Raw genomic sequence first — 20555 nt, forward strand, 5'->3', positions numbered from 1 at the left:
CGGGGGTGGGGAAGCCCGCCGAGCCGGAGCGCGTCACGGTCGCCCGGAGAGACGCCGCGCCGCCCGATAGGCAGAGGCACTCGCTCGCCCGCAGCCGGGGGGCGCAGCGGAGACACAAAAGTGCGGCCGGCGACCCGGAGCGCGCCGATCGCGGGCGGGAGGCCGGCGGGGAGTGGGCGCCGGCCGGGCGCTGCGAGGCCGGGAGTCTCTGCGCACACAGCCCCGCGCGCTCCTCTCCGCGCGCCCGAGCGCACGTGCGCGGCCTGGCGGGACGTCCCGCCCGCCCCGTCCCGTCCCGGGCGCGGAGGCTCCTGCAAAGATGATCCCTCGGTGCGTGCTGCTCTGCCTCCTCGCAGTGGCGCGAGCCGCGGACGAGCAGAGCCCGGAGGCGGCCCTGGTGGGGCCCAACGCCTCACACTTCTTCTCCTGGAACAACTATACCTTCTCCGACTGGCAGAACTTCGTGGGCAGGAGGCGCTACGGGGCCGAGTCCCAGAACCCCACGGTGAAAGCCCTGCTCATCATGGCTTACTCTTTCATCATCATCTTCTCGCTCTTTGGCAACGTCCTGGTCTGTCATGTCATCTTCAAGAACCAGCGGATGCACTCGGCCACCAGCCTCTTCATCGTCAACCTGGCCGTCGCCGACATAATGATCACTCTCCTCAACACCCCCTTCACTTTGGTGAGACCGCGAGGGCTGGGCTGGCGCTCCGCTCTCTCCTCTCTCTGTCGTCCTCTCTCTTGCTGTCTCGATGTCTTTCTTGTTCCCTTTTCTGTCTCTCTCTGCGTCCTTCTCCCTCTCTCCACCCGATTTCTCTCCTCATTTCCCTGCCGGCCCCCCTCTTCTGCCTGGCTTCCTGTCTTCATCTTTCTTAGTCTCCTCTCTCTTGCCCTCTCATCTCTCATTTCTCATTTCTCACTCTCCTCTGTTGGTCTGGCTCTTATTGTGTCTGTCTCTGTCATTCTTTGTTTGTCTTTCTGCCTGTCTGTCTCTCGGGGGTCTGTCTCTCTTCTCTATCTCTCGGTGTCTTCATCTTTTTTTCCTCTCTGCGACTCTGTCTTTCTCTGTCTTTGTCTCTCTCTCATCATCTTCTAAGCCAGAGCTTCTGCAGTTCATGGCATTGGGGTCAATGATTCGAGTGTCTGCAGCCAGCTGTGAACAAATGACCATTTCCTGTTTAATGTTCCTGAGCATGAACCTGCTTGATGATGGAGCAGTAAATCAAAGCCCCTTGAAATTCCAGCATAGATCGTTAGGTCAACTCCCCCCGCCTCCCAACCGGAGTACAGCCCATTAAATGCCCCAGCATGGGGTGCTGCTTTGCACCAAGCTGAAATATCAAACAGTTGCTAGTTGTTAATGGAACCATGAGTGAATTTTCCTAAACCACTTATTTAAATTGCATTTGCCTTCTGTGGTTTGACAGCGAAGTCTGTGTGTGAAGACTGTGTTGTGGAAGAGATGAGGGTGAGGTGGGCTTGGGCCCCAGAGCTGGGGCAGCCTGGGGGCATTCGCACAAGGGCGGTGGGTGAGCCCCCCTTCTCGCTCCCACAGCCTCCACCGAGCCCTGACTGCTGGGCCTTAGTGGTGTCACTTCTCTCCCTCCGTGACTTGGGACTGTGGTGCTCATGGATGATTGAGACTGGGAGGGCTATGACCAAGTAATCATCATGACAGTTACACCTTGTATTTCTGCAGCATGAGTTACATTTTTCCAATTTCTGGAATAATCTTGTTGATACTTGAGTTATTACCAAACCATATCTGTTCATATCTCTTTCTCTCTATCTCTTTCTCTTTCTTACACACACACACACACACACACACACTTTACCAGACATAACAGACAAGCAAAAAGAAGAGGGTGAACTCCCACAAGCCTATCCACCTGTGTGAACGTCCTTCCAACCCTTATGTTTAAAAACTACATTTTCTCTCGTCCTCACTTACGAGAACTTCACTCATATTTTGCAGATAAGGAAACTAAGGCACAGAGAGGTTCAATGCCTTGTCCAAGGTCACTTGGCCAGTAATTGGCAGAGCCAGGATGAGAATTACTTCCCCTGACTCAAGTGCAGCCAGAGGTCTGTCCACTAAGCCACTCAACTGGGACCTAGGGGTCAGGGCACCCTTGGACCACTAATCCAAACCATGGACTTCTCCTGCTCTCCTTCCTGCCTACATTTAACAGATTCCTGGTCACTCAGGATGTTCTGGGGACTAGCCAAGGACAAAGGGACTTCCAGATACCCCCCCCCCCACCCGCCCTGCTGCCTTAAAGCACAGGACAATGCATCTCTGGCTCCTCCTGGATTCCCCTTGGCTTCTGACTTGACAATCTGCAGCGCTGGGGTTGGACTCGGCCGCCCAGGATGGGAACTGGGAGGCCCCAGGGCATGGCCCTCTGCTGCTGCCCAGAGCAGGATGCATGGCTGGATCTGCGGCAGACACAGGGCAGGTGGGGAGGGAGGCCAGGCTGCAGCTGAGAGCTGACAGCCCCTACCCAGAGGATCTCCTGCAGGAGAGGGGATGTCAGGGTCCTGAGAACCCAGCCCCCTGCTCCCGGTTGATCCAAAGCAGCTTGGCCTCCAACCTGACCCATGCAACCACCCCAATCCAAATTCCTATCAGAGCTTCCAAGGCTCTTGCAACCAGGGGCGGGTCTTCTAAGCCCTCAGCCGGGCTCCTTGAAGGGGTAAGATGTCCAGCCCTTGGGCTGGTTGCTGACAATATCCTTCCTCCCTGGTCTCCCTTTCTGTCCACTTTATACTCTACATCGGCATGAAGTCCAGCTCTGGTCATTGAGAGAAAAGCGAACAGTTATTCACAACTCCCACAGCAGAGCCATACACAGAATGTGGTGGAGCCTGGAGAAGGCGATCGTTTACTTTGACCTGCCAGAGTCCCACGAGAGGGTCAAAGGAGACTTTTCAGGGCACGTGGCATTTCGAAGGGGCCAGGATAAGTAGGCATTTCCCAGGCCTAGATGAACGTTCATTGCAGACAGAGGGACCCGGGAGAACAAAGGCAAGGGTGTCCAAGTTCACGGTGTGTTGAGGGAACGCTGAGCGGTTCACTGTAGCTGGAGCAGCGGAGGCAAGAAGGCCAGCGGAGGAGCCAGCAGGGCAGGGGGAAGCAGAGGTGGCCAGAAGGAAAGGCCGGGGCAGGGCTGCGAGCGGGCCTGGGTGCTCGTCAGGCATCTGGCTGTCTCTTGAAAGGCATGATGATTCTAAGCAGGCATCTGATTTCTGATTAAGAAAATGCTGTCAGCAGTGTGAAGGCTGAATTACAGGGGGACAGACTAGAGGACAAGGAAAGCTGTCTGGAGGCCATTATGGACCAGGTGAGAGATGATGGGGGATTCCACTCGGGCCACGGCCTTGCGACTGAAGAAGAGGGAATGGATTTGAAAACCCTTCGAGGTAGCACTGGTTGGCTTTGGTGATTCATTGATTGTGGGAGGTGAGAAGTAGGAGTGGCTAAGGATTTCCTGCTCTGTAATGTTATTGGGCTGCTCCTCCCTGCCTATTTCCAAAGAGAGTAGTGTCCATGGTCTGCTGTCCCAGGTTCATGATCAGACCAGACTTGTCCCTCATGACTCTCATCCACACACTCCAGCCAAACAGTTCCAACCCTTGTTCCCCAAACAGGTCCTGGGATTTCTGACCTAGTGCCAAGCCCTTTGTTCTTATCTCCCCATGGGCAAATCCTACCTATTCTTTAACGTTCATCTCAAATGTCTAGTATGTTACAATAATGGCAGATAATAGTGTTAAGTACTTGCTATGTACTAGGCACTGTCGTACCTGCTTTACCTGTGTTATCTGCTTTACCTGTGTTATCTGCTTTACATGTGTTTGAGTTTCATAACAATCATGTGAACAAGGGTTAGCCCCATTTTACAGATGAGGAAAGTGAGGCTCATTGGGCCTAAGTGCCTTGCCCAAGGTGGCAGCTATCACTGGCAAATACTCTGCTATAAATCACTATGCAATATTCTTCCTCTCGAGCTGACCTCTATTTCTTTTGGTGTCTTCTCTCGTTCTCTCTGCCTCAGCGCACTCCCACCCCACCTGGTGGCCCTTTGTCTGAGCCTTCTGTAGGGCATTGACTACTTTCTGTCTTGCATCTGAGATACCTGAGTCCTCCTCTGCCCACATTGGAAGCTCCTTGATCAGAATCAAGGCCTGATCTCTCTCGGGCATGGGGCATTACTCACAGGAGCTCAGGAGCTGAGTGAGTGAGCAAATAGCCATGGAGGATGTGGGGTGAGGCCTAGGCCTGCTCCCTGGACCCCACATGCCCTGGGAGCTTGTCTTCTCTCCCTGCCCAGACCCTGGTCCCTGCTCCCACCTCTGCAGGCCCCTGGGACTCCTTCCCAGATGATGTGTCGCAGGCCTGCTTAGCTAGGGTTCCAGAGCACAGCCCACGTGCTGTGTTGTGACTCTTCAGATGTGTCTCCTCCATGAGTCTGAACTCATATGAGCCAAAAATGAATTTTACTATTACCATAAAAATGGCTACTATTTATTTCTAATCATATCTTTCTAGCAATCTGCCAGACGTGTTCCACACTTTGTAGCCTTTTAAAAATTATTTTATTTTTTAAATTTTTATTTACTTACTTATTTTTTATTAAGTAGTGTTTTTTTTTTTTTTTTGGCTGCGTTGGGTCTTCGTTGCTGTGTGCGGGCTTTCTCTAGTTGCGGCGAGCTGGGGCTACTCTTTGTTGCTGTGCGCAGGCTTCCCATTGCGGTGGCTTCTCTTTGTTGCACAGCACCGGCTCTAGAGTGCAGGCTCAGTAGTTGTGGCGCACAGGCTTAGTTGCTCCGCGGCATGTGGGATCTTCCCAGACCAGGGCTCGAACCCGAGTCCCCTGCATTGGCAGGTGGATTCTTAACCACTGCGCCACCAGGGAAGTCCCTGTAGCCATTTTTTTTTTTTTTAAAGTTGATCCCTACAATAAGATACAAGGTAGAGATTTTTAAGCCTTTTTTTTTTTTTTTTTGTAAATGAGTAAACTGAGGTTCAGAGAGGTTACCTACCTTGCCCAAGGTCACACAGCTAGAAAAGATTAGTGGTGGGAAATCTAACTCCAGAGCCCATGTCCTTCCCACGCTGTCCTGGCACTGAACAGGGCCCAGCCGTAACAGCAGGGGCAGGGTTTGTTGAACTGAATGATAGAGAATGAGTCATGCTGGAGAAAAGCATGTGTGACCCACAGTCCAGCAGTGCAGAGGAAGAAGGAGGAGGGGGAGAAGGCTCCTGTGGGATGCTCCTCAGAGACCACAGGGAGCGGGTGTCAGTGTCAAGGCCTGTCTGTCTCCTGATGTTTGTGGGCTCGTCTCCAGGTCCGCTTTGTGAACAGCACGTGGGTGTTCGGGAAAGGCATGTGCCACGTGAGCCGCTTCGCCCAGTACTGTTCCCTGCACGTCTCAGCCCTGACGCTGACAGCCATCGCTGTGGACCGCCACCAGGTGAGGGCACCCACCCCCCGATGCCCTGTCCTTCCCTCCCCGGCTTTGCTTTCCAGGGGGCTGAAGGCAGTGTTTTAGCCCATTTTTCAATGAGCATATTTGTCTTCTTATTGACCACTATGAGCATTAAATTAGGCATATAGCCCCTAAAATAGGAGCTAAAGTAGGCATACAGCCCCCTTTGTGCTAGGGGCTGCAAAACATTATTCCACGTGTGTTGCTCCAGTGAAGGCTCACTGCTGGCATTTTGTGTGTCAGAGCTGAAAGAGTTTGTTTTGGGGGGTTGAAAAGCAGATCTGGAAAACCACAGATGAAAAGAGAGTGGCAAATGCAGGTCCGAGGCAAGGCTCCTGGCTGGGAGATGAGATGGATATTTCTGGACCCAGGTTGTGGAAGAGGTAAACAAGCTGGAGGGGGGCGGGCAGGTGGCAGGCGCAGGTGTCGGGTGACGTAGGGAGGCCCAGCTTCCTGTCCTGCTCCGTCAGATTCACATGGGTTGATGTGGTGAAGGGAGCTGGAAAGGACCTGAGGGTGCCCATCCTGGAGGGGGGCGGCTTCACACAGGCGCCTCGCTCATGCTGACTCAGTGAACCATTGTTGTACACTGGGTCCCTGCTGAGTCAAGGTGTGCAGGCTCAGGAAAGGGCATGCATAGCTTGCCCAAGATCACATACCTGGTGACTGATGAAGGTAGGAATAGGACTGAGGTCTGTCCGGCTCCAGGCTCATGCTCGGATCTCTAGAAGATCACTAGTCTGCTCTGAGAAGATGCCAAGGGCACCTACAAGGCTGGTATCGTAAGGGCCACCAGGACAAAGAGAGAATTTATTCTAAGTAGCTCCAAGAGGTACAACAACGACCAAGGGATAGGAAGCTTCTAAGATACAGACTCAAAGATGCAGCTCAATATGAGGAAGAGTTTTCTAATAGAAGTGTCTGAAGGTGGACAAAGCTACCTGGGGAGGTGAGTTTCATGTCACCAGCCATATTTAAGCAAGGCTTGGACGAGCACTTGATAGGGCTGTTTTAGAGGACATTCATGCATCTAATGGGGAATTGGACTTGGCAAACTTTGAGATCTCTTTAACCCTGAAATGCCGTCATTTTGGCATTTATGTTACAGATGTTTTGGTGCAAAGTGTGAAAAGGTTGCATACAAATATTTCCTGCCTTTTCTTAACCTTCTCCCCTAATTCAACAAGAGGGACTCTGGATCACCTTTACTTGGACTATACCCACCGCATTTAACACAGCTAACTGAGGGTTGACCCTTGGGCCAAAGGCAGGTCCGAGGAGCAGGGGGGCAAGTCTTGCCCACATTGGCCACAGTGCTGTGACATATACCCACACATGGGGTCCCGTCCCAGAGTCTACAGGTTCTTCAAGTGTCCAGGGCCTCTGACTGAGGCTTCCACTCCCTTTATCAACCGGAAGCATGATGGCGTGTGAGGGGCAAGGATGGCAAAGTCCAGAATGGAGATGTGCTGGGCAGCTTCTAAAGCCTAGCCCATTCCTCCCATAAAACCTTAAAAAATTGGGAGAAGACTTTGGGAGGACACAGCAGAATGTCCAGTGTGTCCTGGGATGGCATCCTGAGACAACGGCAGCTCTTTATGACCTCTCTTTCTGACCCGACTCACCTATCCCCCAATGGCTTTTTCAAGAAATAATGATTCTAATCTTGCAACCTACATGTTCATCAACAGATGAATAGATAAAGAAGATGTAGTATCTATGTATAATGGAATACTACTCAGCCATAAAAAAGAATGAAATTTTGCCATGGATGGATTTGGAAGGCATTATACTAAGTGAAATAAATCAGCTGGAGAAAGACAAATACTGTGTGCTACCACTTATATGTGGAATCTAAAAAAATACAACAAACTAGTGAATATAACAAAAAAGGAGACCCACAGATATGGAGAACAAACTAGTGGTTACCAGTGGGGAGGGAATGGGGGAGGGGCCATATAGGGGTAGGAGATTAAGAGGTACAAACTATAGGTATAAAATAAGCTACAAGGATATGTTGTCCAACATGGGGAATATAGCCAATATTTTATAATATCTATAAATGAAGTATAACCTTTAAAAATTGTGAATCACTATATTGTACACCTGCAATTTATACATTATACATCAACTATACTTCAATTAAAAAAAAAAGGAATAATGATTCTAATCTTAAAATGAGGATGCTGTTAAATTCCCAAGTCTTTATTTAAACCTTTTAGGAGAATTGATTGGCATACAGTAGCAATCAATTCCAAGATGCTTTTCAGCCCAAAGCCTCTAACAATGGTTTAATTTGGGGCTTGGGAAAGCTGGGCCCCTCTGCAATTTTAGAAATGGCTTTCAGAGACAATGTGGTGAACCCCCAAATAAAGGTCAGTGCAGCTTCCCATGATAAGTGGTGAGAGTCTCCTCCCGACGTGTGTCGCCCTCAGACCCCTTGGAGCCCTTTGTAACTTAAAGGATATGGAATCATGGGCAGAAGAGATGAGATCCCGAGGTGCCACGGCTGCTCCTGTGCCAGCCTCGCTGTGGGTGTCGTGGGAACAGACCTCCCCCTTCACCGCTCCCCCATCCTCTCACTGCACCCGGCTTCTGCCACGCATGACCTGCAAGAGGCATTTTTTAAAATTAATTAATTAATTTATTTTTGGCTGCATTGGGTCTTTGTTGCTGTGCGCGGGCTTTCTCTAGTTGCGGCGAGCGGGGGCTTCTCTTCGTTGGCGGTGCGCGGGCTTCTCATTGCGGTGGCTTCTCTTGTTGCGGAGCATGGGCTCTAGGTGTGCAGGCTTCAGTAGTTGTGGCTCTCGGGCTCAGTAGTTGTGGCTTGTGGGCTCTAGAGCGCAGGCTCAGTAGTTGTGGCGCACGGGCTTCGTTGCTCCGCGGCATGTGGGATCTTCCCGGACCAGAGCTCGAACCCGTGTCCCCTGCATTGGCAGGCGGATTCTTAACCACTGCGCCACCAGGGAAGTCCTGCAAGGGGCATTTGAACTGCCTGGAGTCTCTGAGTCCAGATGACACCCTCTCTGTACCCCCATGGGCTGGACGGTGGGGTGATGCAGCTCAGGGGCTCGATCATGAGTTAAGGGGTGCTTGACTCTATGTAGGACCTACCTGCCTCATTGTGACAAGTGAGCTGCATCGTCTGGATTTCTTAGTTGCTTCAAACTGTCTTCAGCCAGTGATGCCCAGTTTGCTTGTCTTCCAGGTCATCATGCATCCGTTAAAACCCCGGATCTCAATCACAAAAGGTGTCATCTACATCGCAGTCATCTGGACCATGGCGACGTTCTTTTCACTTCCACACGCTATCTGCCAGAAGTTATTTACCTTCAAGTACAGGTGAGATGAACTAGTGGGGAGCAGCCTGGGGATCCGGAGAACCTTGACAGAGGGAAATCTGAGTCCCCTCTGAATCTCAGAGTTACCAGTACCTGCTGCACTGAGCCGTTCTCTCTGTCTCCTTCCCATCCTGTTGCTTCCAGGCCCGTGCGTATCCTCTGCACTTTTTCTGCTTTTTCTCATCTTTTCTTCGCAGCACTTTTAGCTTCCTCTTTAGTCTCTGTCCCTTTGTCTGTAAGGTCAAGGCAATAGCAATCGGCTTCTGCCACTGGGGACAGGTACCAACCCAGACTGAGATTCAGAATCACCCAGGCCCTGTTTCAAACGGTGATGTTTAAATTCCCTCGCACAACCTGCAAACAAACATGTATATCTCTAAGTGTCTCAGGCAGGATGCTCTACCCCCCTCCCCACCACCTCCCATTTATCATATGCTTTGTCCTGTGCTCTCACAGAATGGAAAGCACTCAGTGTCTTGAAATTTAAACACTCGTGTGTGCTGCTAGTTAGTTAAAGGTGATCTCCCCTGTTAGACTATGAGGTTGGGGGGAGCTGGCCCCATTTCTGATTTTGCCATCTTGGCGTCCCTAGCATCTATGTTACTGTCTTCACATCACGAGCTCTCTGTACATAGTTTCTGAATGAATGAATGAGCTTAGAGTGATCTTCATCAGTTCATTGTTGTTTCAGCTGAAGTTCCATAGAAACAGATCCTGAGATAAAGAAAGGTACATGTGCCTGGGATTTTTAAGAATGTGCTCCCGGGGTAATGGGTAAGGCAGTGGAGAAGCTGGACAGCAAATGGGGAGAGACCAAGGGAAGGTGTGGTTTGCAGAGGGAGCTCTGGAGCAGACTGGTAACGCAGAGTTTGCCTGCTTTGAGCCAAGGGAGCTGGGCTTTCATATTCCAGGCCTTCCTGGGGAAAATGGAGATACCTGGCCGCTTCTGGCTCGTAATGGATCTGTGGAAAGTATCTTCAGTGGCCTTACGGTAGTCCTAGGCCCCTAGAAGATCACAGCTGACAGCTGTGTCTTGTCAGGTGCTCCAGACCAGTAAAGGGGATCTAGGGGGTGCACTGCTGGCAGGTCTTACCATGTGCTGCCTCACCTGAGACATACATTTACATATACTCCTGTGACATAAGCGGGGTCCAGAGAACAAGCTCTGAAGGCCAATTTCAACTAATTTATAAAGTCTCTGCCCCCGAATTCTAGGCTATTGAATGAATCACATACTCACCCCTTCCCAGCATTCAGACTCCCCAACTGCCTTCATATATGTAAGGTTATTTCTTTTTTCTGCTAACAAAAGCGAAGAGAGTTTTCTTTCTTTCACTAGTGATGACCACCTGCACGTATAACAAGATCAACACGCTACATGGTATGATGGAAAAAAAAAGTAGCAATTTTGAGTTGCTGCTCAGAGATTTTACAGTACGAAAACCCTGCTTGCACCCAGAGTCTGGACATTCAGATAAAGACACAAGCTTAGGATTCCAGCCACAAGTTCCCGCCTTGCTTTTCCAGGGGCATCTTTTAAAATGACCACTTGTGAAAAATTAGTGACCTCTGCCCCAACCACCTTATAACTAACAGGTGCTTGCTACCCTGCTCTCTCTCTCTCTCCTGCTCACCTGTGACCTGGGAGGGAGGACTGCCCTTCTCCTGGCTCATAGTGCCCCCATTCTGGGATGTAAGTAATAGTCTTGTGACTTCCTTTGTGTGAGTGTATTGAAACTGCGCCTTCAATCAAAACAGCCCCTGGGTTTTCGCTTCCCCAAAGTGAAAGGAAGCTCCTGAGGGAGCTCCCTGCCACCTATTTCAGCAGATCATAATCTGCATATTCTTAACCCACCAGCTCTGGGTTTTCCAGATGTCCCTAAAAAGTTTGAAGAGGACTGGGTACATTCCATAGAAAATAAGTACTTTTTGTCTGAGTGGCTGAAGGTGTATGAGTTCAGGCATTGCCACTCACATTCTCAAGACCCATTTCTTTGCCCCATTCCTTGGATCCCCTCTGGAATGGGAGTAGGTAGTACAATGGGAAATTCCAAGATTTCCTGAATCCATCATGCTCCCAGGATGAGTTAATTCTAAGACTAGGAACACCAGTGTTGCATTCATTCATTGAACAAATATTTATTGGGTGTCTATTCTGGGCTAGGAATAATACAAAGTAAAGAGGACACAGAGTGATCTAGGTGTATTTCTCTTTTTTAAAAATTGAAGTACAGTTGATTTACAATGTTGTGTTAGTTTCAGGTGTACAGCGAAGTGATTCAGTTATATATATATATGAGTGTGTGTGTGTGTGTGTGTATATATATATATATATATATAAATTCTTTTTCAGATTCCTGTTGGTTATCTATTTTATATATTGTAGTGTGTATATGTTATCCCAAACTCCCAGTTTATCCCTCCCCCCGACCTTTCCCCTTTGGTAACCATAAGTATGTTTTCTATGTCTGTGGGTCTATTTCTATTTTGTATATAAGTTCGTTTGCATCATTTTTTTTTAGATTCTACGTGTAAGCAATATCATATGATATTTGTCTTTCTCTGCCTGGCTTTCTTCACTTAGTATGATAATCTCTAGGTCCATCTGCGCTGCAAATGGCATTATTTCATTTTTTTTTATGGCTAAGTAATATTCCATTGTATATATGTACCACATCTTCTTTATCCATTCATTTGTTGATGGACACTTAGGTGTATTTCTTTTTTTTTTTTTAATTAATCAATTAATTAATTAATTAATTTTTTTTGGCTGTGTTGGGTCTTCGTTTCTGTGCGAGGGCTTTCTCCAGTTGCGGCGAGCGGGGGCCACTCTTCATCACGGTGCGCGGGCCTCTCACTATCGCAGCCTCTCCCGTGGCGGAGCACAGGCTCCAGACGCACAGGCTCAGTAGTTGTGGCTTATGGGCTTAGTTGCTCCACGGCATGTGGGATCTTCCCAGACCAGGGCTCGAACCCGTGTCCCCTGCATTGGCAGGCAGATTCTCAACCACTGCGCCACCAGGGAAGCCCTAGGTGTATTTCTTACCTATATCGAACGCCCAGCCTAGTGGGAGAGCTGAAAATGTAATCAGATAATTAGGCTGCTCATCACATGTGCTGTAACAGACGGATGTACCAGGAGCCCAGTGGAGGGAGAGGCCAGTGGTTCCTGGAATGGGGCTTTTCCATGCTAGTTTCACACCCTCCTTCTCTATCTATCCCTCTCCCTCTCCCTCTCTGTCTCTCTCTCCCCTGCCCCCAGTGAGGACACTGCCCGCTCCCTGTGCCTGCCAGACTTCCCTGAGCCAGCCGACCTCTTCTGGAAGTACCTGGACTTGGCCACGTTCATCCTGCTTTACATTCTCCCCCTCCTCATCATCTCCGTGGCCTACGCCCGCGTGGCCAAGAAGCTGTGGCTGTGCAACACCATCGGGGATGTGACCACGGAGCAATACCTGGCCCTGCGGCGCAAGAAGAAGAAAACCATCAAGATGCTGATGCTGGTGGTGGTCCTCTTCGCCCTCTGCTGGTTCCCCCTCAACTGCTACGTCCTCCTCCTGTCCAGCAAGGTCATCCACACCAGCAATGCCCTCTACTTTGCCTTCCACTGGATCGCCATGAGCAGCACCTGTTACAACCCCTTCATCTACTGCTGGCTCAACGAGAACTTCAGGGTCGAGCTGAAGGCGTTACTGCGCATGTGCCAAAGGTCGCCCAAGCCTCAGGAGGAGCGGCCGCCCTCCCCGGTCCCCTCCTTCAGGGTGGCTTGGACAGAGAAAAGCAGCGGCCGCAGGGCTCCACTAGCCAACAGCCTCCTGCCCTCCTCCCAGCTCCAGTCTGGGAAGACAGACCTGTCGTCCGTGGAGCCTATGGTGGCAGTGACCTAGAGGAGGAGGGCAGGAAGGGGCGGGGGGGGGGCGGGGCTCTGTCTCCAGATGAGGCTGGGAAAGGGCCTGAGGACAAAGCCTGGAAAACAGCCTGTCCTCACACTCCTTCACATACTGGAAGCACTTCCTGAAGAAGCCCAAGGACGTTTGAGTGCCTAGGCTCCTCGACCCGTCAGATGGGAAAACGAAAAGACAACTCCCAGCTCGACACGTGTTTGTGAATTCCTGTCTGAGACATGCTGGTTCCCTGAGCAGCCAGGGGACCCAGGACAGCTTCGGCCCCTGTTGGGGCTGAGTCAGTCAACTGCCTACACCTGTCAGGCAGCTGCCTTACAGCCCTGCCACCGCTGAGCACCAGTGAAGGACCCTTGAGTCAGACGTGCGGCGTGGCTGACCCGGATGCCCAGCTCTGCTTGAGAAAGTTCCGTCGGCCGGTGAAAGGTCAGCGAGCCAGAGCCGGCGTGGAGGTGTTTATGCCTCGCTCTCTGAAGTCGCTGGAGCAGGCTGAGTCCCGGTTCTGTGGCGGCCCACCACGTGACAAGAAAGGACCGACTGGGTTCCTTAAAAGAAAGAGGAATTACTGAGTTTCCTTAAAACAAAGAAAAACTATTATTGAAACTTTGGAACATTCAGAAAAGCACAAAGAAGAAAATAAAAATCACCCCCTTCTCCCACCAACTTCTGATAAGTTCTGTCAAAATACTGTGGCTTTCTTTGCAGCTTCTTTCCGTGTGTGTGTGTGTGTGTGCGCGCGCGTATGATTTTCATTTCATGCTGAATTACACTTTTCCATTTAGAAGTAAACAAGAAACTGGGCATAGCCGAGAACTCCTGAACCCCTCTCCCGGGAATAGTGTCCATCAGAAGAGTTCGAAGATGAGGTGGGAGAGGAGCCCAAGGGGAACACTGTCCCAGAGCGGACAGACTGCCTTCGTCCTGCAGCCGGTGGTGGCAAGGGCCTGGCTGAAGGACCTCTCCTCGGATGGCGGCCATTGTGATGAACCGGGAATAAAACTCATCCAGGAGGCATAATTTCTCCTCTCCTGCAAGCACACAGAACAAGAGGTGGTGAAATACTGCCCTGCTTTTGCAGGAGATGAGGGAGCAGGCTTTCCAACATGCTGGAAATAGCCATGCTTAGACACCTCATCCTCCCAAGCTGTCTAGTCAAGCCATTTCTCCTCCGTGTCATCTGAATAATAAGGCTTCTTCACGCCAATTCCCACAAGACGACTCACTGTCAACATCACTCTGGCGGCTCACGTGTCACTTATCAAACCCTACGGCATCGCGATGGTCCTTAGTGACTCAACTTGCCAGAGAAATCTCATTCCAGAGACAATGAGTGTTTTCATCACCTTCCATCTGGCCCTGAGTGACTCACTGTGTCATCCAGAAGAGAGACGCATCGGGCAGAAGAGAGCTTCATTCACCAGCCCTAAACAATTGCCGCTCTCACAGTGGTTTGAGGTTTCTTTCTAGCACCAGAGAGATCCTGAAAGCAAAGCATGGCCATGGAACTAAGAGGGAAACTGAGGCTCAGGGAGAAGGGATTTGTCCAAGGTTCACTTAGATCTCTTGGCTGTTAATTGAACCTGAACTTGGTCATATCATCTGCTTCTCTGTAAGGAACCATGGGGGTTCATTATCCTATTCTCTCTATTTACGAGGATGTTTGAAGATTTTCAAGACGTAAAGTTTAAAAAATAATCTTCTGAACAGTGGATAGAAAAGTGACTTTCATGGGACAGAGAGAGCCTTTTCAGCCCATAGGGATCCCCAGGTGGATTTTTTTCGGACCAAGTGGCTCCCAGGTCTGTGTGTATTGTCTCTTAATGCTGCCATGGAAATTCTTTGAACCAGAAAGAGAACAGGCGACAGGGTTACAGAAAATTTGTCCTGCTCTGAAATCATGGGGAAGGCTTCACTTTGTTCCTTCCTCTCTGAGGGCATCTAGAAATTCTGCCAAGTCACAGAGAAGGCTCTTCTCTGGTGGAAGACCCTCCCCACTGATGGCTCATTAAGTCTGGGTCTCTTGTCAGCTCCCTGTCTCCCCCCACCCCATGTTCCCTGTGTGCCTCAGAGCAGAAGTGATTCGTGTTTGTGAATGTGACATGTGTAAAACTTGAACCTTTCCACTGTGCTGTCATGAGGACTTTACTGTAAACTGCTCCAGTCTCAATAAAATACATAGTGGGTGTGTGGCCTGTGCTTCCTGGACTTGTGATTAGGCCACAGTTGATGACCTTTAAAATGGGGATCCACAAAGATTAGATGAAGAGAGCGTGGAGAGCCTCAGCCCTCACCTCTACATTTTACAGCTGAGCAAGCACAAACACTGAGCGGGTAAATAGCCAGTTGAAAACCTCCGGTTAGTGCCTTCTTCCACTGAGCTGGCTACCGAGTCCCCTCTTTTGTGAAATCTGTGAAATGAATCTGTGCTGAGTGATTTAAGCCGGGACTCCATCTGTTCCTTGGTGATTCAGGAGGAGGCAAAGCTGCCGCTCCCACGCGCAGGGTGCAGTGGGTACCACGTTCCTGTTCACAGGGTTTCTGCCCCCCCCGGACCTGGGCTCCCCTTGTCCGACCAGCTAAGCTGGGTAGGAGCCTCTATAAGCGGCTCTTTGCAGGAAACCGCCCTCAACAGGAAGCCCCTTTTCTTGTCACCTTAGCAAAGCTATATTGTAACTAACTCTTAAGCCAGGCATCCGCATGCTCTACTCATCTCTGGCCCAAGCACACCTTTCACATCTTTGGATCACACAGTACCTTGCCTAACGTGTTGGTTCTTTTTGTAGATCAAAGAAGTAGAAATGAAGAACAAGTAATTAACAGATGACCAGATCTCTTTTTTTTTTTTTTAATTTACAATATTAGTTTATTTTGTCTATTTGATGTACAGTGGCTGTCATTACTGTGTCTACGACTGACTAGAATATGGAGTGTTTCACGTGTACCTGCACGTGATACACTTCACATGCATTATCTCATTTCATTGTCTTGACAACCTTATGTGATAGGTGATGTCTTCCCTAGCTTCCCCTTCAGTAACCTCGTGAACAAGAGAACATCTAGAGGAAGATCACAAGGAGTCGACAAGCCTGCACACAGTGGGGAATGTCCACGACTCTGACCCCTAATCTCAATGATTAACTGAAGTTACTTCCCTTTTTCCCTTTAAATCTTTCATGGCCAAGCAGACTCTTTGGAGGTGGTTTCTGGGGACATTGAGTCTACTATCTCCCCAGATTGCCAGCATTCTGATTAAAAGCAACTTTCCTTTCTACCAACAGTTGGCTCTCTCCCTCTCTCTCTCTCTCATATTGATTTTTGAGTGGTGGGCAGACAGACCTGCTTCGGTAACACCTCCACTGCATACATAATTACCCTGATGCCATCCGGAGCCCAGGAAATCAATGTTAAATAATTACACAGTAGGGAATTTACTGTGCCTAGGGGAACATTTGAAAGAAAATGAAAGGCGATGGAGAAAAGAGGCGAACTAGGATTTGCTGACACCTCCTATGTGAGACACTGCGCTAAATGTCTCTGAGCCCGTGAGCTCATTCTCCCTCAGTATTTCTCCAAGGTGGGCGTTATTATTTCTACACTGCAGATGAAGAAACTGAGGCTCAGGTAGAGATCCCAAAGCCTAATCTTGAGATTACGTTCTGAGAAGCCTTGTAGGAAAGAACCTTAATTTGTTTTTAATCTGATGTTCTATGAATTTCCTTGATTATGGGGCACTTTTGGGGGTAAAACCTGTTAACTGTCCCCAAACCAGTGCTTGAGTTACATGCTTAGGGAAATGCTTGACTCCATGGGTTCCAGGGCCCCTTGCAGCTCCATGGTCAGTGAATCCATGCTTCTAGAACAAGTAGAATCTCATGCTGCCTTGTGGGCTCACCTCTGGCTAGAAGCGTCTTCCCAACAAGCTGTTAGCGATGCCTGAGTGACCAGTGCCCTGCTTGACCAACTATGTCAGGTTGCCAAGGTTAACAGCTGTCTCACAGCTGCCCAGGGCCTCAGGGTCCCCAGACAGCACAGGCAGAACTTGGCTAAACCCTCACTGCTCCAAGCTGGTTGGGATGTGCCTCCAGGGCCCCTAGGGTGATGGAAGCTATGCCAGAGCGCCTGGGGCCAGGAAGGACTGGGGGTCTTGCAGCATCCACTGGGGAAGCATGCTTGTCCTAGAGTGTTGCCCAAAGACGGTAGAAGATGCTCCCAGTGCTGTGGGATCAGGTCGTCAGCATCTTGCTTTGGCATCTCTGTGTACCCTCCCCACACCCTCACCCCGGCGCCTCGCCCCTGCCATTCTCTCTCCTTTCAAGGCGTAGTTAGGCAAAGAACAAATACAATGCATGCAATGCTGGAGGCATTTGGGGAAAAGAATAGCCAGTGATAGTTAATGTGAGAAAGCCCTGGGGTTCAGGTTTTAGAGCCTCTCTTTCTGAGAATAAGCTATTTGCTGCTTCGTGGTGACAAAGTGCTTGATGTTAACAGTTCCTCCTTGCTTCCTATTTTTAACCTAGCAGGGACCCTGTCCTCAGACTGGTCATGAATTTAAGTTGCTCAGCGTCAATATGAGGAAGGCAAAGGAATCATGAACACAGGGTTCAGGATGTTGATTACCTCAGGTGGAGAAGGGGTAGGGGTTGGCACGTAGGGCGATGGGAACTGTTACCGCGTCCAAGCTCGCTCTGCTCGCCCCACGACAGACCAATGAGTCGGGAGACAAGGTGCTGAGGCAAGGAATACGACTTTATTTGGAAAGCTGGCAGACCGAGAAGATGGCGGGACTAAAGTCTCAAAATAACCATCTTATCGGGATTTGGATGCCAGCTTCTTTTATAGCACAGAGAGGGGGAGGAGATGAGGAAGTAAAGTAAAAAGGCCATACTTTTTGCAAATATCCCCTGGAACGGCCAGCCTCGGGGAGGGGATATGTTAATTTCTTCTTTCTTGCAGCCAGCCACAGGTGGAACAGGGTCGGATGTTTCCCTGAACAAAGGCACTTTGGTTTGACATTCAAGCAGAGGGGCAGCGCTCCCTGAGGCAGGCCATTGTGTATAGACAGTATCCTTTTAGTGAACGAAAGCAACGGGAAGCAAAGGTTAAAGCAAAAGAAACAGATCCAACATGTCGTCTGATTTGGCTTTTCCCTGTTACAGAACCACTTGGCTGTAAATAACTGTCAAGGTTCTAGCTTTCGTTTTGGGCAGTGGGTTCTTACAACTTGATTAAAAATCATGAATCACATAACTAACCAAATAGCTAAAAGCAGATGGACCAACATTAAGAGTGTGCCATAAGCCAAGGATTATAATTCATCCAATTCTGTGCCTCTGCAGTCTATACACAAGCAGTAAGCCAACAGAAATGGAACCTAGAGGTCCAAGCCTTTACTTTTCTTCCCTGAATCCTTCCAATCTAGTTACATCTATATTTGTATTATTAGAATATGCAAATAGAGTTCACAGCTGAGACAAGTAGGATATGACAATTATATTTCCTTTTTAAAAACAATCTTTTGTTTTTGGATTTAAAACTTGCCACTATTTCTTTGCTTTTGTTTTCTATATCACAATCACTAATTCTGTCCCAATTTTTCAAAATAGTTAAAACCCCTTTGTGAGGTGACCGCACCCATCCTGGTCTGCCAGTACCCCCTCTCCCACACCTCCTGGGCCATCTGAGCTGCTTCTCCTTGGCTAGCTGATCTCTATGTTTACATATCTCTATGTCAGCAGAGGACCTGCTTTCCCAGGACTCCCCTTCCCTTCTCCCTAGTGGTTAGATCTTCCAATTTCCTAGATCCATTTCTTCCTCTTTCTTCGTTTACTCCTTACTTTGGAAGAGCACATCTTCCAGCCATTGCCCAAGAAAAGAAAAATTTCTTTTGAGACCTTTGTATGTCCCGAGATGTTTTTAATTCACGTGTAATTAGAACTGCATCTGACTGAATATAGGGTAATAGATTGAAAATCACTTTCTCTCGGAATTTTGAAGGCATTTTTATTAGTTTTCTGTTGCTGCCATGACAAATTATGACCGCCTTAGTGGGTTAAACAGCACAAACGTGTTATCTTACACTTCCGTAGGTAGGTCAGAAGTCTGACACTGGTCTCATGGGGCCAAAATTAAGGTGTCAGCAGGGCTGCATTCCTTTCTGTAGGCTCTGGGTCTGATCTGTTTCCTTACCTTTTCCAGCTTCCAGAAGCCACCCATATTCCTCGGCTCATGGCCCCTTTCCTCCAGCTTCAAAGGCAGCAACATGGCATCTCTCTGACCTTCTTTAGCTTCATTTCTCCATCTCTTCTTCTATGCCTCCCCTCCACTCTCAGGACCCTTGTGATTACACTGGGTCCACCTGAGTAATACAGGATACTGTCCCATCTTAAAGTCAGCTGATTAGCAGCCCCAATTCCATCTGCAACCTTCATTCTCCTTTGCCTAAATATGTTCACAGGTTCTGGGATTAGGAGATGGCCGTCCTTGGGAGGCCATTATTCTGCCAACCAGCATTGCTTGCCTACCTTCTTGCACTTCTGCTGAGAAATTGGATGCTTTTCTGATTCCCAATACTATGCATGCAACCCAAGGTTACCTACCTTAGGCAGAGGCCAAACAGGTGAGTCAAAAGGCTGTAATAAGAATCACTACTTTTGGGCCTTCCCTGGTGGCACACTGGTTAAGAATCCGCCGGCCAGTGCAGGGGACAGGGGTTCGAGCCCTGGTCCGGGAAGATCCCACATGCCGCAGAGCAACTAAGCCTGTGCGCCACAACTACTGAGCCCACATGCCCCAACTACTGAAGCCCACGCACCTAGAGCCCGTGCTCCACAACAAGAGAAGCCACTGCAATGAGAAGCCCGAGCACTGCAATGAAGAGTAGCCCCTGTTTGCCGCAACTAGAGAAAGCCCGCGTGCAGCAATGAAGACCCAAAGCAGGCAAAAATTTTTAAAATGTTTAAAAAAGAATACGTCTCTTTAAAAAAACAAAAGAATCACTACTTCTGCACCTATCAAGTATTTAATATTGGCACCAACCTGTGTGATTCCCCCAGGGAGGTGATACTGCTTTGAGCTTATATTTTCACTGGGAGGAGGAGCTTCAGGGGCTTCCACTGACACCGCTGTAACTGTCCTCGTGTGTTGATTCTGCCAGTTGCTAAGTACTCTGACTGTTTCTTAGGAACTCAGGATTTAGCCACAGAATAAACTCATGGACCCGGTATGAGTGGGACATAAGCCACAATTCCATTTATCACTGACCTCCACAAGTCCCCACTCTCATCTATGAACCACAATGTCTTTTTTCATCTCTAAGAATTGGTATGACCCAAAAGCCAGTGTGCAGTTATCTCCAAATGTGTACATTGGCCATTGCATAAGCCCCTTTGGAGAAGGGCCAAATAACTGATTAATGAGCTGACCCTGCTAATTGTTACAGTAACCATACTTTCTGTGCCACTAAGAGTGGGTGCTACTACGTGGCTTCTGCCACCCCGGAATCCAATCCCATGAACCTCACTGGAATCAGGAAGCCCATTTCAAAATTAACATCCTCATATTCATTTCTGATGCATGGAAGAAATCCACTCTAGCACTTTTACATATGCCTGCATTTCCCTGGCTGTTGTGTTTCTCTATGTCAAGGATAGGTCTGGGCCCTCTCAGAGGACATATTTAGGGGTGAATGCATGGGTCACACCTGCCAAATCCACTTCAATATTACCATCTCTCACAGTCTTTGCTTTACCCTTTCTAACTTATGCTTTATAGTATCTCAAATTCTTTTGGCATAGAACACTATGGAGCCCAGAGACAA

General features: G+C 49.2%; 1 protein-coding gene across 2 annotated transcripts; it reads left to right on the forward strand.

The window, feature by feature from the left end:
• Positions 1-268: 268 nt before the first annotated feature.
• On the forward strand, positions 269-12724 carry GPR83 (G protein-coupled receptor 83). Of its 2 annotated transcripts, XM_068555667.1 has the most exons (4): positions 269-685; positions 5356-5481; positions 8705-8838; positions 12100-12724. In XM_068555667.1, the coding sequence occupies exons 1-4, from the start codon at positions 320-322 to the stop codon at positions 12722-12724; spliced, it is 1251 nt and encodes a 416-aa protein (XP_068411768.1). In that variant the 5' UTR covers positions 269-319. The 2 variants fall into 2 exon arrangements, with proteins under 2 accessions (XP_068411768.1, XP_068411769.1); XM_068555668.1 differs by lacking the exon at positions 5356-5481.
• Positions 12725-20555: the final 7831 nt, after the last annotated feature.

The sequence above is a fragment of the Eschrichtius robustus genome, chromosome 11 (assembly GCF_028021215.1).
Source record: "Eschrichtius robustus isolate mEscRob2 chromosome 11, mEscRob2.pri, whole genome shotgun sequence".
In the NCBI taxonomy this organism is placed as follows: Eukaryota; Metazoa; Chordata; class Mammalia; order Artiodactyla; family Eschrichtiidae; genus Eschrichtius; species Eschrichtius robustus.